The sequence below is a fragment of the Arachis hypogaea genome, chromosome 19 (assembly GCF_003086295.3).
Source record: "Arachis hypogaea cultivar Tifrunner chromosome 19, arahy.Tifrunner.gnm2.J5K5, whole genome shotgun sequence".
In the NCBI taxonomy this organism is placed as follows: Eukaryota; Viridiplantae; Streptophyta; class Magnoliopsida; order Fabales; family Fabaceae; genus Arachis; species Arachis hypogaea.
In genome coordinates, this window is record NC_092054.1 from 40,588,337 (window position 1) to 40,605,592 (window position 17,256).

Consider the following 17,256-nt stretch of genomic DNA (forward strand, 5'->3'; position numbering starts at 1 on the left):
CAAGGAATGAATCCACCTTAGTGATGTCCTTGAGCTCTCTATGTCTCTTCCTTGTCTTTGTTGCTCCTCCTTCAGTGCTTTTAGATCTTCTCTGATTTCATGAAGGATGATGGAGTGCTCTTGATGTTCCACCCTTAGTTGCTTCCAATAATTGTGTGGAAGAAAATGTATCCCTTGAGGTATCTCAGGGATCTCTTGATTTGCAGTCAAATGTTCTACCACTGAGCTATAGACCCTTGATGGAAGCTTTTGTCTTCCCTTTCCTCTTTCTAGAGGTTTCTCTGGCCTTAGGTGCCATCAATGGTTATGGAAAAAACAAAAAAGCTATGCTTTTACCACACCAAACTTAGAATGTTGCTCGCCCTCGAGCAAAAGAAGAAAGAATAGAAGAATAAGAAGAAGATATGGAGGAGATGGATGGGAGTGTGTATTCGGCCATATGGGTGGGATTGGGTGGGAGAGAGATATTGAATTTTTAAAGGTAGTGGGTGTATGGATGTGAGTGGTAAATGGAAAAAAAAAGAAGGGATGATCATGAATGGAAAGAGAGATGATGAGGTAGGTGGGGATCCTGTGGGGTCCACAGATCCTGAGATGATCCTGTGGGGTCCACAGATCCTGAGGTGTTAAGGCATTTACATCCCTGCACCAATTTAGGCATGTAAAATGCCCTTGCACACAACTCTGGGCGTTCAGCGCCAGGTTGGTGCCCATTTTGGGTGTTCAACACCCCTTTGCTGCCATTTCTGGCGTTGAACGCCAGAACCATGCTTGTTCTGGGCGTTCAGCGCCAGGATGCTCCCATTCTGGGCGTTCAGCGCCAGAACTATGCTCTGTTCTGGCGTTTGAACGCCAGACAGATGCTCCTCCAGGGTGTGATTTTTCTTCTGCTGTTTTTGATTCCGTTTTCAATTTTTATATTTATTTTGTGACTCCACATGATCATGAACCTAAGAAAACATGAAAAACAATAAAAATAAGAATTAGATAAACATTGGGTTGCCTCCCAACAAGCGCTTCTTTAATGTCAATAGCTTGACAGTGGGCTCTCATGGAGCCTCACAGATGTGCAGAGCTTTGTTGAGACTCTCCAACACCAAACTTAGAGTTTGGATATGGGAGTTCAACACCAAACTTAGAGTTTGACTGTGGGGGTTCTGGTTGACTCTGCCTTGAGAGAAGCTTTTTCTGCTTCCTCTCCATGGTTGCAGAGGGAGATCCTTGAGTTTTAAACACAAGGGAGTCCTCATTCCATTGAAGGACTATTTCACCTCTGTCAACATCAATCACAGCTCTTGCTGTGGCCAGGAAAGGTCTTCCTAGGATGATGGATTCATCCTCTTCCTTTCCAGTATCCAGGACTATGAAATCAGTAGGTATGTAAAGGCCCTCAACCTTTACTAATACATCTTCTACTTGTCCATAAGCCTGTCTTCTTGAGCTGTCTGCCATCTCTAGTGAGATTTTAGCAGCTTGCACCCCATAGATTCCCAGTTTCTCTATTACAGAGAGGGGCATGAGGTTTATTCTTGAACCAAGGTCACACAGAGCCTTAAAGACCATGGTGCCTATGGTACAGGATATTATGAACCATCCAGGATCCTGTCTTTTCTGAGGCAATGTCAGTTGATCCAGATCACTTAGTTCATTGATGAACAAGGGAGGTTCAACTTCCCAAGCATCAATGCCAAACAATTTGGCATTCAGCTTCATGATTGCACCAAGAATCTTGGCAGTTTGCTCTTCTGTAACATCCTCATTCTCTTCTGAAGAGGAATACTCATCAGAGCTCATGAAGGGTATAAGGAGGTTCAATGGAATCTCTATGGTCTCTAGATGGGCCTCAGAGTCCTTTGGTTCCTCAGAGGGAAGCTCCTTATTGATCACTGGACGTCCCAGGAGGTCTTCCTCCTTGGGATTCACGTCCTCTCCTCTCCTCACAGGTTCGGCCATGGCGCTTATGTCAATGGCCTTGCACTCTCCTTTTGGGTTCTCTTCTATATTGCTTGGGAGAGTACTAGGAGGGATTTCAGTGATCCTTTTACTCAGCTGGCCCACTTGTGCTTCCAGATTTCTAATGGAAGACCTTGTTTCATTCATGAAACTTACAGTGGCCTTAGATAGATCAGAGACTAGATTTGCTAAATTAGAAGCATTTTGTTCAGAGTTCTCTGTCTGTTGCTGAGTTGATGATGGAAAAGGCTTACTATTGCTAAACCTGTTTCTTCCACCATTATTAAAGCCTTGTTGAGGCTTTTGATCCTTCCATGAGAAATTTGGATGATTTCTCCATGTTGAGTTATAGGTGTTTCCATAAGGTTCACCTAAGTAATTTACCTCTGCTATTGCAGGGTGCTCAGGATCATAAGCTTCTTCTTCAGGAGAAGCCTCTTGAGTACTGTTGGATGCAGCTTGCATTCCATGCAGACTCTGAGAGATCATATTGACTTGCTGAGTCAATATTTTATTCTGAGCCAATATGGCATTCAGAGTATCAACTTCAAGAACTCCCTTCTTCATAGGCGTCCCATTACTCACAGGATTCCTTTCAGAAGTGTACATGAACTGGTTATTAGCAACCATGTCAATGAGTTCTTGAGCTTCTGTAGGCGTTTTCTTTAGGTGAATGGATCCACCTGCAGAAGTGTCCAGTGACATCTTTGATAGCTCAGACAGACCATCATAGAATATATCCAGGATGGTCCATTCTGAAAGCATGTCAGAAGGACACTTTTTGGTCAACTGTTTGTATCTTTCCCAAGCTTCATAGAGGGATTCACCTTCTTTCTGTCTGAAGGTTTGAACATCAGCTCTAAGCTTGCTCAGCTTTTGAGGAGGAAAGTACTTGGCTAAGAAAGCCGTGACCAGCTTATCCCAAGAGTTCAGGCTGTCTTTAGGTTGAGAATCCAACCATAATCTAGCTCTGTCTCTTACAGCAAAAGGAAAAAGCATGAGCCTGTAGACTTCAGGATCTACTCCATTAGTCTTAACAGTATCACATATCTGCAAGAATTCAGTTAAGAACTGAAAAGGATCTTCAGATGGAAGTCCATGAAACTTGCAGTTCTGCTGCATTAGAGAAACTAATTGAGGTTTAAGCTCAAAGTTGTTTGCTCCAATGGTAGGAATGGAGATGCTTCTTCCATGTAAATTGGAATTAGGTGCAGTAAAGTCACCAAGCATCTTCCTTACATTATTATTATTTTCGGCTGCCATCTCCTCTGCCTGTTCGAAAATTTCTGAAAGGTTATCTCTGGATTGTTGTATTTTAGCTTCTCTTAATTTTTTCTTCAGAGTCCTTTCAGGTTCTGGATCTGCTTCCACAAGAATGTTCTTATCCTTGCTCCTGCTCATATGACAAGGAAGAATGGCCAGAAAAATAATGATAATAATAGAGATCCTTTATACCACAGTATAGGGATCCCTGTGTGAGTGGAAGAAGAGGGGGAGACAAAGAATGTAATATAATGGAAGAAACACAACTGTGAGGATAGAAGGAGGTGAAATGAGATGTTAGGATATGAATGAATAAATAGAATGAGATGGGGGGGAATAATTTTCGAAAATTATTTTGAAAAAGGAGTTAGTGATTTTTGAAAATTGGTTTTTGAAAATTTGTTAGTATTTTTTCGAAAAATTTTTGAAATCAAAAATAAAAAATAAAAAAAATTAGTTAATTAAAAAGAAATTTTTGAAAAAGAGGGGAGATATTTTCGAAAATGAGAGAGAGAGAGTTAGTTAGGTAGTTTTGAAAAAGTTAAGAAACAAACAAAAAGTTAGTTAGTTAGTTGAAACAAATTTTGAAAAGATAAAAAGTTAGGAAGTTAGAAAAGATATTTTTTAAAAGATATTTTTTTGAAAAAGATAAGATAAGAAGATATTTTTGAAAAGATATGATAGAAATTAGTTTTGAAAAAGATTTGATTTTTAAAATCTCAATTAATGACTTGATTCATAAGAAATCACAAGATATGATTCTAGAACTTAAAGTTTGAATTTTTCTTAACAAGCAAGTAACAAACTTCAAATTTTTGAATCAAAACATTAATTGATTATGTTATTTTCGAAAATTTGGTACAAAAATAAGAAAAATATTTTTGAAAAATATTTTTGGAATTTTCGAAAATAACTAAGAATTTTGAAAAAGATTTGATTTTTAAAAAAAAGATTTTGAAAAAGATATGATTTTCAAATTGAAAATTTGATTTGACTCATTGGCAACAACTTGATTTTAAAAATTTTTGAAAAAGTCAACTCAAATTTTTGAATTTGATGAGAGAAAAAGGGAAAGATATTTTTTTTGATTTTTGAATTTTTATGATGCAAGAGAAAAACATGAAAATTATGCAATGCATGAAATTTTTAGATCAAAACATGTGATGAATGCAAGAATGCTATGAATGTCAAGATGAACACCAAGAACACTATGAAGATCATGATGAACATCAAGAACACATTTTTGAAAAATCTTTAATGCAAGGAAAACATGCAAGACACCAAACTTAGAATTCTTTAATGCTTAGACACTAAGAATTCAAGAATGCATATGAAAAACACTATACAACACAAAACAAAAAATCATCAAGATCAAACAAGAAGACTTACCAAGAACAACTTGAAGATCATGAAGAACACTATGAATGCATGAAATTTTCGAAAAGAATGCAAGATGCATATGCAATTGACACCAAACTTATAACATGACTCAAGACTCAAACAAGAAACAGAAAATATTTTTGATTTTTATGATTTTCTAATTTTTTTGGATTTTTATTTATATTTTTCGAAAATTTAAAAGAAAAAATAAGGATTCCAAAAATTTTTAATATGAATTCCAGGAATCTTGCCATGTTAGTCTAAAGCTTCAGTCCAGGAATTAGACATGGCTCACTAGCCAGCCAAGCTTTCAAAGAAAGCTCCAGTCCAAAACACTAGACATGGCCAATGGCCAGCCAAGCTTTAGTCTTTAACACGAGAGTATATTGCTCTTTGATAACAAATTGCAAGCCTCAGTCCAAAAGAATTTAGACATGGCTTTACAGCCAGCCAGGCTTCAACATGCTTCATGAAACACTAGAATTCATTCTTAAAAATCTTGAATAAAATTTTTGAAAACATTTTTATTTTTATTTTTCGAAAACAAAAGAGAAATTTTTTTGAAAATATTTTTGAAAGATTTTTGAAAAAGTTTTAAAAAATAAAATAAAAAGAAAATTACCTAATCTGAGCAACAAGATGAACCGTCAGTTGTTCATACTCAAACAATCCCCGGCAACGGCGCCAAAAACTTGGTGCACGAAATTGTGATGTCCAGGCTCAAATTATTCCTGGCACGTGAGCAACTTGGTACGCGTAATCGTGATTACACATTCATAATTTGTCACAACTTCGATACAACTAACCAGCAAGTGCACTGGGTCGTCCAAGTAATACCTTACGTGAGTAAGGGTCGAATCCCACGGAGATTGTTGGTATGAAGCAAGCTATGGTCACCTTGCAAATCTCAGTTAGGCGGATATAAAATAATCATGGAGTTTTCGAATAATAAATAATAGAATAGGGATAGAGATACTTATGTAAATCATTGGTAGGAATTTCATATAAGCGAATGGAGATGCTTTTCGTTCCTCTGAACCTCTACTTTCCTACTATCTTCATCCAATCAGTCTCACTCCTTTCCATGGCTGGCTTTATGTGATACATCACCACTGTCAATGGCTACTTTCGGTCATCTCTCGGGAAAATGATCCAATGCCCTGTCACGGCACGGCTAATCGTCTGGAGGCATCACCCTTGCCAATGGCTTCATCTTATCCTCTCAGTGAATAATATGCTCACGCACCCTGTCACGACACGGCTATCCATCTGTCGGTTCTCGATCATGCTGGAATAGGATTTACTATCCTTTTGCGTCTGTCACTAACGCCCTGCAATCGCGAGTTAGGAGCTCGTCACAGTCATTCAATCATTGAATCCTACTTGGAATACCACAGACAAGGTTTAGACCTTCCGAATTCTCTTGAATGCCGCCATCATTCTAGCTTACGCCACGAAGGTTCCGGTTAGGAGATCTAAGAGATACTCATTCTAGCTTATTTCATGTAGAACAGAAGTGTTTGTCAGGCACGCGTTCATAAGGGAGAAGGATGATGAGCGTCACACATAATCATCACCTTCATCACGTTCTTGGGTGCGAATGGATATCTTAGAAGAGAAATAAGAAGAATTGAATAGAAAATAGTAGTACTTTGCATTAATCTTTGAGGAACAGCAGAGCTCCACACCTTAATCTATGGAGTGTAGAAACTCTACCGTTGAAAATACATAAGTGAAGGTCCAGGCATGGCCAAGATGGCCAGCCCCCTTGGTCTAAGAACAATGCGTTCAAAGATGATCCTAAGATCCTAAGATGATCAAAAGATGTCTAATACAATAGTAAGAGGTCCTATTTATAATAAACTAGTCACTAGGGTTTACATGAGTAAGTAATTGATGCATAAATCCACTTCCGGGGTCCACTTGGTGTGTGTTTGGGCTGAGCTTAAGTGTTCCACGTGCAGAGGCCATTTGTGGAGTTGAACGCCAGTTTCTGTGCCAGTTTGGGCGTTCAACTCTGGTTTTGGATCCTTTTCTGGCGCTGGACGCCAGATTTGGGCAGAAGGCTGGCGTTGAACGCCAGTTTACGTCGTCAATTCTTGGCCAAAGTATAGACTATTATATATTGCTGGAAAGCCCTGGATGTCTACTTTCCAATGCAATTGGAAGCGCGCCATTTAGAGTTCTGTAGCTCCAGAAAATCCACTTTGAGTGCAGGGAGGTCAGAATCCAACAGCATCAGCAGTCCTTTTTCAACCTCTGAATCTGATTTCTGCTCAAGTCCCTCAATTTCAGCCAGAAAATACCTGAAATCACAGAAAAACACACAAACTCATAGTAAAGTCCAGAAATGTGAATTTAACATAAAAACTAATGAAAACATCCCTAAAAGTAACTAGATCCTACTAAAAACATACTAAAAACAATGCCAAAAAGCGTATAAATTATCCGCTCATCATTTTGCCAAGTCAATAGAAAACTATAGTATAGATAGAAGTAGATAGCATTAATTAGTATAGTTGTATGCATATAACTAGTTCCATTAAATAAGTGGTTTTTCCTTTGATCCTTCTCCTTTGTGATTAGCATGAGAATATGCTATTATATAAGTGTGGAGAAAATGATGAGTCCATATTTGATGATAAATTTTGTATTGAATTTGGTGAATTTTAACAACTTATCCCACATTTATTCATTAAAATAGCATGGTTTTGTGAATTCCTCCTAATTTGTACTTAAAAGTAAAAACATGCTTTTTAGGCCATAAAATTGCTAAATTTTATTCACTTTAATTCCATTTGATGCCTTGATGTATTTGTTTAGTGATTTTAGGCTTACAAAGCAAGTATGGATTGAAAAAGTAAGGAAAAAGCATGCAAGAGTGGAGAATTCATGAAGAAATGGAGTTTGGAACTCTTCAGGATTGTACATACGCACAGTGATGCGTGCGTACGCACGTTTTGAAGTTCGTGCAATCATGCGTACACACGGTCATGCATGCGTATGCACAGTTGTAATTCTGTGTGGACTATGCGTACGCATAGTCAGTCGTGCATACGCACGAGTGCAATCACGTGAGCTCATTTAATGCAACATGTGGGTCACAATGTTGGGGCTTTCCAAACCCAATCCAACTCATTTCTAAAGCTATTTGAAGCCAACTTCAAGAAGGATGAAAGGGGGGAGCAATTAGGTTTAGTTTAGTAACTTGTTTTAGGTTATATTCTAGAGAGAGAAGCTCTCTCTTCTCACTAGAATTTAGGATTCTTAGTTTAGTTTCTCTTTAATTTTAGTCTTTGATTCTTGTTTTAGTGTAGTTTCATTTATATTTTTATGTTCTTTTGTCTTGATCCTCTTAGTTTTTTTTTGTTATTTTCTCAATTTTCCCTTTTAGTTTATGAATACTTGTCAATTTTGATTCATTTTAATGTAATTTTGATGTTGTATGTTTCGTTGATGCTTACTTGAGTTGTTATTATTATTTTCTTGCAATTGGTAGTTATAGAATTTATTATTATTGTAATTTATGATATTTTTCTTTTTTTTTTGCACACCAAGTATTTGATAAAATGCTTAGGTTAGTTTTAGTGTAGGTTTTCACACTCTTGGCTTGGAATTGAGGACCTAGGTGACCTTAAGTCATTGATGTCCATTCTTGATTGTGACTATGATTGTTGATTGGTTTGGTTTCCTCTAACGCTAGCCTTTCACTAAGTTAATTAGTGAATTAGCTAGGATTTGTGGATTGAGATCAATTATGCCTATTTGACTAATGCTCGATGTTGGGCTGACAAAATGAGATTAACTCTTCACAATTACCATGTTTGTGGTCAATGACTAGGATAAAAAACCTTAAATCTCAACCTTTGCCAAGAGTTCCTTTTTGCCATTTAAATTCCATTTTTATTGCTTTACTTGCTTTTCATTTAATTCCTTGCATGCTTTTTTACTTTCTTATCATTTGCATTTCTTGTCAATTGTCATCACAACCCCCATTTTCTCATAACCAATAATTGAGCACTTAATTACAATTTCTATGGAGACGACCCGAGGTGTAAATACTCGGTTTTTATTGGTTTGCATTATGACAAACAAATTAAACTTTTATGTGAGGATCAATTGCCGGTTTGGACTATGCTTGCAACGAAACAATTCTTTTCTATTGAGAAATTCTAGACCGACATAAATACTCTCATCACCATTCTAACTTTATTCTATCATATTTTCTATCTTATTTTCTTTTCAAAGTATTATAACTTTCATAGCATTCTAACTCTCAAAACATTCTAACTTTATTAGAAAATTTTCAAAGCATTCTAACTTTTAAAGCATTGACGAACTGGTTTTTCTATCGGTAAAGAAATTCACAGATATAATCGCATTGTAAGTATAGCTCCTAAACCAATAGAAAATCCTTTCATACAAACGTTTGGTTGTCACAAGTAACAAACCCAATAAAATTTTTAAACCGAAGTATTCAAACCTCGGGTCATCTTCTCAAGGAATTGCAGGGAAGTATGATTTATTATTAGCTATGGAAAAGGTAGAATTTTGGGTTTTAAAAGGTTTGAACAAGGAAAATAAATTGCAGGAATTAATAAATTAATATATAATAAAACTCTTGGCAAGGTACGAAAATTTGGAAGTCCTATCCTAGTTATCCTTATCGATGGTGATGAGAATTGAGTTCTAATCCCACTTAGTTAACCTTTACTAAAGCAAAGGAAAGTCAAGTGGACTAATTAGTTTGATCCTCAAGTCCTAGTCAATTCCTAAGAAAGGACTAGAGTTAGTAGAATTCAATTCAATTAGCAAAAATAACAATTATCAATCACGATGAGTTTGATAACTCAAGAGTCTCCATTTAATCAATTACAGCCAAGAATATAAAAAGCTAAATAAGAATCATAAATCTGAAATACCTCAATTTATATTAAATAAAGAAAATCCTAACATGAATGGTTCGTAAGCCAATTTGGCAACATAAGTAATCAACAAATGAAAGCATTAAAGTATCTGAAAGTAAAAGAGAAATATAAAGTAAAAGGAATATTGAACCTGTGACTGAAGATGAATTGAACTAAACTAATAGAAATCCTAAAATCCTAATCCTAAGAGAGAGGAGAAAAACCTCTCTCTCTAAAAACTACATCTAAATTATGAAAAGTGAATAATGGAAGACCTCTTCATGAATGGATGCATTCTCCCACTTTATAACCTCTAAAGAAATTCACAAATATAATCGCATTGTAAGTATAGCTCCTAAACCAACAGAAAATCCTTTCGTACAAACGTTTGGTTGTCACAAGTAACAAACTCAATAAAATTTATAAACCGAAGTATTCAATCCTAGGGTCGTCTTCTCAAGAAATTGCAGGGAAGTATGATTTATTATTAGCTATAGAAAAGGTAGAATTTTGGGTTTTAAAAGGTTTGAACAAGAAAAATAAATTGCAGGAATTAATAAATTAATATCTAATAAAACTCTTGGCAAGGTACGAAAATTTGGAAGTCTTATCCTAGTTATCCTTATCGATGGTGATGAGAATTGAGTTCTAATCCCACTTAGTTAACCTTTGCTAAAGCAAAGGAAAGTCAAGTGGAATAATTAGTTTGATCCTCAAGTCCTAGTCAATTCCTAAGAAAAGACTAGAGTTAGTAGAATTCAATTCAATTAGCAAAAATAACAATTATCAATCACGATGAGTTTGATAACTCAAGAGTCTCCAATTAATCAATTAAAGCCGAGAATATAAAAAGCTAAATAAGAATCATAAATCTGAAATACCTCAATTTATATTAAATAAAGAAAATCCTAACATGAATGGTTCGTAAGCCAATTTGGCAACATAAGTAATCAACAAATGAAAGCATTAAAGTATCTGAAAGTAAAAGAGAAATATAAAGTAAAAGGAATATTGAACCTGTGACTGAAGATGAATTGAACTAAACTAATAGAAATCCTAAAATCCTAATCCTAAGAGAGAGGAGAGAAACTTCTCTCTCTAAAAACTACATCTAAATTATGAAAAGTGAATAATGGAAGACCTCTTCATCAATGGATGCACTCCCCCACTTTATAACCTCTAAAAAAATTCACAAATATAATCGCGTTGTAAGTATAGCTCCTAAACCAACAGAAAATCCTTTCGTACAAACGTTTGGTTGTCACAAGTAACAAACCCAATAAAATTTATAAACCGAAGTATTCAAACCTCGGGTCGTCTTCTCAAGGAAATCCAGGGAAGTATGATTTATTATTAGCTACGGAAAAAGTAGAATTTTGGGTTTTAAAAGGTTTGAACAAGGAAAATAAATTGCAGGAATTAATAAATTAATATCTAATAAAACTCTTGGCAAGGTACGAAAATTCGGAAGCCCTATCCTAGTTATCCTTATCGATGGTGATGAGAATTGAGTTCTAATCCCACTTAGTTAACCTTTACTAAAGCAAAGGAAAATCAAGTGGACTAATTAGTTTGATCCTCAAGTCCTACTCAATTCCTAAGAAAGGACTAGAGTTAGTGGAATTCAATTCAATTAACAAAAATAACAATTATCAATCACGATGAGTTTGATAACTCAAGAGTCTCCAATTAATCAATTAAAGCCAAGAATATAAAAAGCTAAATAAGAATCATAAATCTGAAATACCTCAATTTATATTAAATAAAGAAAATCCTAACATGAATGGTTCGTAAGCCAATTTGGCAACATAAGTAATCAACAAATGAAAGCATTAAAGTATCTAAAAGTAAAAGAGAAATATAAAGTAAAAGGAATATTGAACCTGTGACTGAAGATGAATTGAACTAAACTAATAGAAATCCTAAAATCCTAATCTAAGAGAGAGGAGAGAACCTCTCTCTCTAAAAACTACATCTAAATTATGAAAAGTGAATAATGGAAGACCTCTTCATGAATGGATACATTCTCCCACTTTATAACCTCTAATATGTGTTTTCTGGACTTGGATCTGGGCCAAAAGGGTTTCAGAAATTGCTGGGGGCATTTTCTGCAGTTTCTGCACGTGGCATCTATCACGCGTCCGCGTGGGTCACACGGTCGCGTCATCTGGGAGTTTTCCTTGTGATACATGCTCGGAAAGACAACAGGGGCATTCTAAGACACAAGGGCAGAATGGGAATTTCACACTTTCAGAGGGCCCCATCACTAGAGCACATGCAAAGAAGCTTAAGGAGAGCTTTGGGAACCTGGCAGCGCTTATGCATATGGAGCTACATCAAGTTCTAACCAAGGAAGAATGGGCAAGACCCATTGGGTTAAGTCAGGACAGCAAGAAGCCCAATAATGCTTTCCGAATTCAGTGGAAGGCATAATTTATCTTTAAATTTCGAAATTCTAGACTTTTGTTTTAGTTTGTTATGTGGTCAAAAGTTGTTAGAAGACTTGTTTTATCTGCTATGCTTAGTAGTATTTTTAGGGATTTTTAAATTTAAATCAAATCTGATCTAATCTAATAAGATCAAATCTGATTTAAATTAGTTATCATATCTTTAGGATTTTAAAATTTAAATCAAATCTGATCAGATCCAATAAGATCAAATCTGATTTAAATTAGTTATCTTATCTTATGTTTTATCTAGTTTGTTTGAGGTCTATTTAAACACCTTCTGGTGAGACAATTTACATAACCTTGATGAATAAATTTTCAGTTGCTGTGAAGCACGTTTATTATGTGAGAAGTGAGGTGAGTGATTTGCTTCGCTTGTTGCATGAGGAAGATTGAAGGATCCAACACTAAGGTGATCTGCGTGGTGGTTTCTTTCAGTTTTTGTCCCTCTGATCTAGGTTGTCAAGGACAGGTTCTTTGAAGGTCTAGTAGGGAATCCTTTCCGGTGACCTAGGTTGCTAAGAACAGGTATCTTAGAGGTCTAGTAGGAAAAACCTTTATCTTTTATATTTCCGCTGTGTCTCTTTTTTGGCTAAAAAATTCCTCTTTTAATCCCATTCTTTTCTGGTCCCCCTTCCATTAGGATTTTACTACTTTGAATGTATTCAACCCTTAATGCCCAACATAAATCCTTATCATCTGGTATCAGTTACAGGTCGTAGGTAAATTCTTATTTATCTGCACGTTCCAGGATTTTTTTTAGTCTCTTTAGTTTTCTCTATAATTTCTGCAAATTTACTTTAAAATAAAAAAAAAGAAATTTTTCTTAAATTCTATTACTGGAATTTCTGTTTATTTCAGTAAAAAAAAAACAAAAAAAAAACAAAAAAAAACAAAAAGCAAAAAAAAAAGAAATTTTAAATTTTCTCCTTGTTTTATCCTTTTCAATTTTCTTTGAGTTCCAATGAGGATTCAATTTTGCTAGTTTTGTCCTCCTAGTATCACTTCTTGTGTCCTTTGTCACATACTTTACTTATCCTCTTGTCAAGTTGAACGTCTCTATCATTCAGATTATCTTAGTTTGGTGTCTCAATTCCTCATCTTCCGAAGTGCAACTTGTTAAAGCAATCCAAGAGTGGAAAAAGGCAAGAGTGGTGAGCTCAACAGAGGGTAAAAGCCACGTACTGAGTGAAACACGAGTGTCCTACTCTGAGTGATACACGTGAGAGGAGTGTTGTAAGGCCTTTTCTTTTTACAGGTTCATTGATGGCTAACACTGAAGAGAACCCCGATCCACAACTAACTTTCCACATCGACGCACTTACTAGCATCCTTACAAAGATTCAACAACGTCTTGATGACATGGATTCCCGCATTAACTCTTTCTCTCCTAAGCGAAAAGCACGGTCACGAGAATCTGTTCATAATGATTCTACGGAGTCTGAGGAGGAGCCTTCATCCAAATCCCGGCCTCATAGACAATCGGCAGATGTTGATAGTAACCTTAATTCTATCAAGATGCGCATCCCAGAATTTAAAGGCAGAAGTGACCCTGAGGCGTACCTGGAATGGGAACGAAAGGTGAAGCTCTTATTTCAATGTCATAACTACTCTGATGTGAAAAAGGTAAGACTAGCGGCTGTCGAATTCTCGGATTATGCCCTTGTCTGGTGGGCCGAGCTGGACAAACAGAGGAGGCGGAATGACAAACCACCAATTCTGTCTTGGGAGAAGATGAAGAAGGTCATGCGACAACGGTTTGTCCCTTCTTACTACTACAGGGAGCTACATCAACGGCTCCAACGGTTATACCAAGGTTCTAAGTCTGTAGATGAGTATCATAAGGAGATGGAAATGCTACTAATCCAGGCAAACATTGAGGAGGAGTCTGAGGCTACTATGGCACATTTTTTAAGTGGGCTGAATCGAGACATTGCAAATACTGTCGAACATCTCCCATATGTGACTATGGAAGACTTGGTGAACCTAGCTATCAAGGTGGAAAGACAGCAAAAGGGAAAAGGGCTGCGTAATTATACTTCAAGGTGGGATTCGAGAGGTGCTAATTTCGGGGAGAAGACTGGATCCAAACCCACCGAATCAAAGGAGAAGCCCACAGAGCAGCACAGGAAGACACACACGCCTAATTCCATTTCTAAACCTCCTGCACGGCATCGTGATATTACCTGCTTTAAGTGCCGCGGATTAGGCCATTATGCTTCCGAGTGTCCAAATAAAAGGACCATGGTAATTAAAGCAAATGATATTTTCTCAGAATCTGATAACTCAGATGGGTTTAAAGACATGTCACATGCGGATGATGCTACAGATCATGAAGATATAGTTGAGTATGCTGTTAGTGGCGAGACCCTTGTTACTAGGCGGATCTTAAATGTACAAGCCAAGGACGATCCTCTAGAACAGCGAGAGAACATCTTTCATACAAAATTTTTGTTGGGAGATAAGGTTGGACTCATGATCATTGATGCTGGAAGTCATACAAACGTTGCTAGCTCTACGTTGATCACAAAGTTGGGGTTGAAATGCACCAAACACCCTAATCCTTACAAACTGGAGTGGCTAAGTGATGTGGGTGAATTGAAGGTTATGATGCAAGCCCGCATACAGTTCTCTATTGGGAGATATAGTGACGAGGTACTTTGTGACGTGGTTCCCATGCAGGCTTGTCATCTACTTCTAGGCCGTCCATGGCAGTATGATAGGAAGGTGACCCATGATGGTTTCACAAACCGATACTCTTTCACCTATCTTGGGAAGAAGATTACCCTTGCACCTTTGACACCTAAAGAAGTGTACCTGGAGCAACTGAGCATGCGCAAATCTACTACAGAGTCTTTAGGATGTGAGAAAATTGAAAAACGTATGAGAAAAAGAGTCAGAGTCTAAGTAAAAAAGAGAGTTCTAAAAGAGAAACATCTGTGGAGAGTGAGAGTGCTCACAAAATATGTTTTTATGCAAAAGAGAGGGATCTGAAGCATGCTAGTTTAAGAAAAAAAGCATTGGTGTTAGTACGATTTAGAGAGTCTTTACTTTCTACCATTGAAACAAACCATGACCTGCCTAGTGCTTTTATTTCACTCTTGCAGGAATTTGGCGATGTCTTTCCAGATGAGCTGCCCCCAGGTTTACCTCCGTTACGAGGCATTGAGCATCAGATTGACTTTGTTCCCGGATCAAGCATTCCTAACCGGCCAGCTTACCGGACCAATCCTGAGGAGACAAAGGAACTACAACGGCAAGTCGAGGACCTTTTGGCTAAGGGTTTTGTGAGAGAAAGCATGAGTCCTTGTGCTGTTCCAGTACTGTTGGTACCAAAGAAGGATGGCTCATGGAGGATGTGTGTTGACTGCAGAGCTGTAAACAAGATTACGGTAAAGTATCGCCATCCTATTCCTAGACTTGATGATATGCTTGATGAATTACATGGATCTGTTGTTTTTACTAAAATAGATTTAAGGAGTGGTTATCATCAAATACGAATGAAGCTTGGTGATGAATGGAAAACAGCTTTCAAAACTAAATATGGTTTGTATGAGTGGTTAGTTATGCCATTTTGTTTGACTAATGCACCTAGTACATTCATGAGATTAATGAATCATGTTTTGCGAGAATTTTTAGGTAAATTTGTGGTTGTTTATTTTGATGATATCCTTATCTACAGTAAATGCCTTGATGATCATATTTTGCATGTTCAATCTGTTTTAGAGGTACTTAGAAAGGAAAAATTGTATGCTAATCTCCAAAAGTGCTCGTTCTGTCTAAGTAAAGTCGTATTCCTAGGTTTTGTGATAAGTTCTGCAGGGATTGAGGTAGATGACGAGAAGGTGAAGGCTATTAGAGAATGGCCCACACCTCAGAGTGTCTCTGATGTTAGAAGTTTTCATGGTCTTGCGGGTTTTTATCGGAGGTTTGTTAAAGATTTTTCTACTATTGCTGCACCTTTAACTGAAATCATCAAGAAACATGTTAACTTTAAATGGGATCACGAACAAGAAATTGCCTTTAACACCTTGAAAGAATTATTGTGTTCTGCCCCCATTCTTATTTTACCGGATTTTTCTAAAACTTTTGAAATCGAATGTGATGCTTCCGGAATTGGTATAGGTGCTGTTTTAATGCAGGAAAAGCAAGCAATCGCCTATTTCAGTGAGAAGTTGAATGGATCCCGTCTCAACTACTCAACTTATGATAAGGAGCTTTGCCTTGGTGCGAGCTTTAGAAGTGTGGCAGCGTTATTTGCTACCTAAGGAATTTGTGGTACATACTGACCATGAATCTCTCAAACACTTGAAGGGTCAAGGGAAGCTAAACAAGAGACATTCAAAATGGATAGAATTCCTTGAATCCTTTCCATACGTAATCGCCTATAAGCAAGGTAAGGAGAATGTGGTTGCTGATGCATTATCTAGAAGGTATTCATTAATCACAACCCTTACTTCTAAACTGTTGGGTTTTGAGTGTATGAAGGAATTATATGCATCTGATTCTACTTTTTCCTCTATCTATGCTGCATGTGAACATGGTGCACATAACAAATTCTACAAGCATGATGGTTTTCTTTTTCGGGGTAATAGGATTTGTGTACCTACTTGTTCTATTCGGGAGCTACTTGTTCTAGAATCACATAGTGGGGGTTTGATGGGTCATTTTGGTGTGCATAAGACTTTGGATATTTTATCTGAGCATTTTTATTGGCCCCACATGCGTAAAGATGTCGAAAAATTTTGTGCCAAATGCATTACCTGTAAACAAGCTAAATCTAAGTCCTTACCACATGGTTTGTATACTCCTTTACCTGTTCCTGTGCATCCATGGGTTGATATTTCTATGGATTTTGTTCTTGGTTTGCCTAGAACCGGAGAGGTCGAGATAGCATTTTTGTTGTGGTAGATAGATTTAGTAAAATGGCTCATTTTATTGCTTGCCATAAAACTGATGATGCCATAAATATTGCTGACCTATTCTTTAGAGAAGTTGTGCGCTTACATGGTGTTCCCCAAACTATTGTTTCTGATCGTGATGTCAAATTCTTAAGTCACTTCTGGAAAGTTTTGTGGAGTAAGTTGGGAACAAAATTGTTATACTCAACTACTTGTCACCCTCAAACTGATGGTCAAACTGAAGTAGTAAATAGGACATTGGGAACCTTGTTGCGTGCTATTGTTGGTAAGAATTTGAAAACCTGGAAAGCTTGTTTACCTTTTATTGAGTTTGCTTATAACCGAACAATCCATTCTTCCACTGGTTTTTCGCCCTTTGAACTTGTCTAAGGTTTTAATCCTCTA

General features: G+C 36.9%; 1 protein-coding gene and 1 non-coding gene across 2 annotated transcripts; both read left to right on the forward strand.

The window, feature by feature from the left end:
- Nucleotides 1–2,712: 2,712 nt before the first annotated feature.
- Nucleotides 2,713–2,820, forward strand: LOC112780682 (small nucleolar RNA R71). The gene has a single exon (XR_003191502.1). It is a non-coding gene; the product is annotated as a small nucleolar RNA R71 (small nucleolar RNA).
- Nucleotides 2,821–13,216: 10,396 nt separating this feature from the next.
- LOC112778277 (uncharacterized) lies at nucleotides 13,217–16,218 on the forward strand. The gene is made up of 2 exons (XM_072228392.1): nucleotides 13,217–14,845; nucleotides 15,058–16,218. The coding sequence occupies exons 1-2, from the start codon at nucleotides 13,217–13,219 to the stop codon at nucleotides 16,216–16,218; spliced, it is 2,790 nt and encodes a 929-aa protein (XP_072084493.1).
- Nucleotides 16,219–17,256: the final 1,038 nt, after the last annotated feature.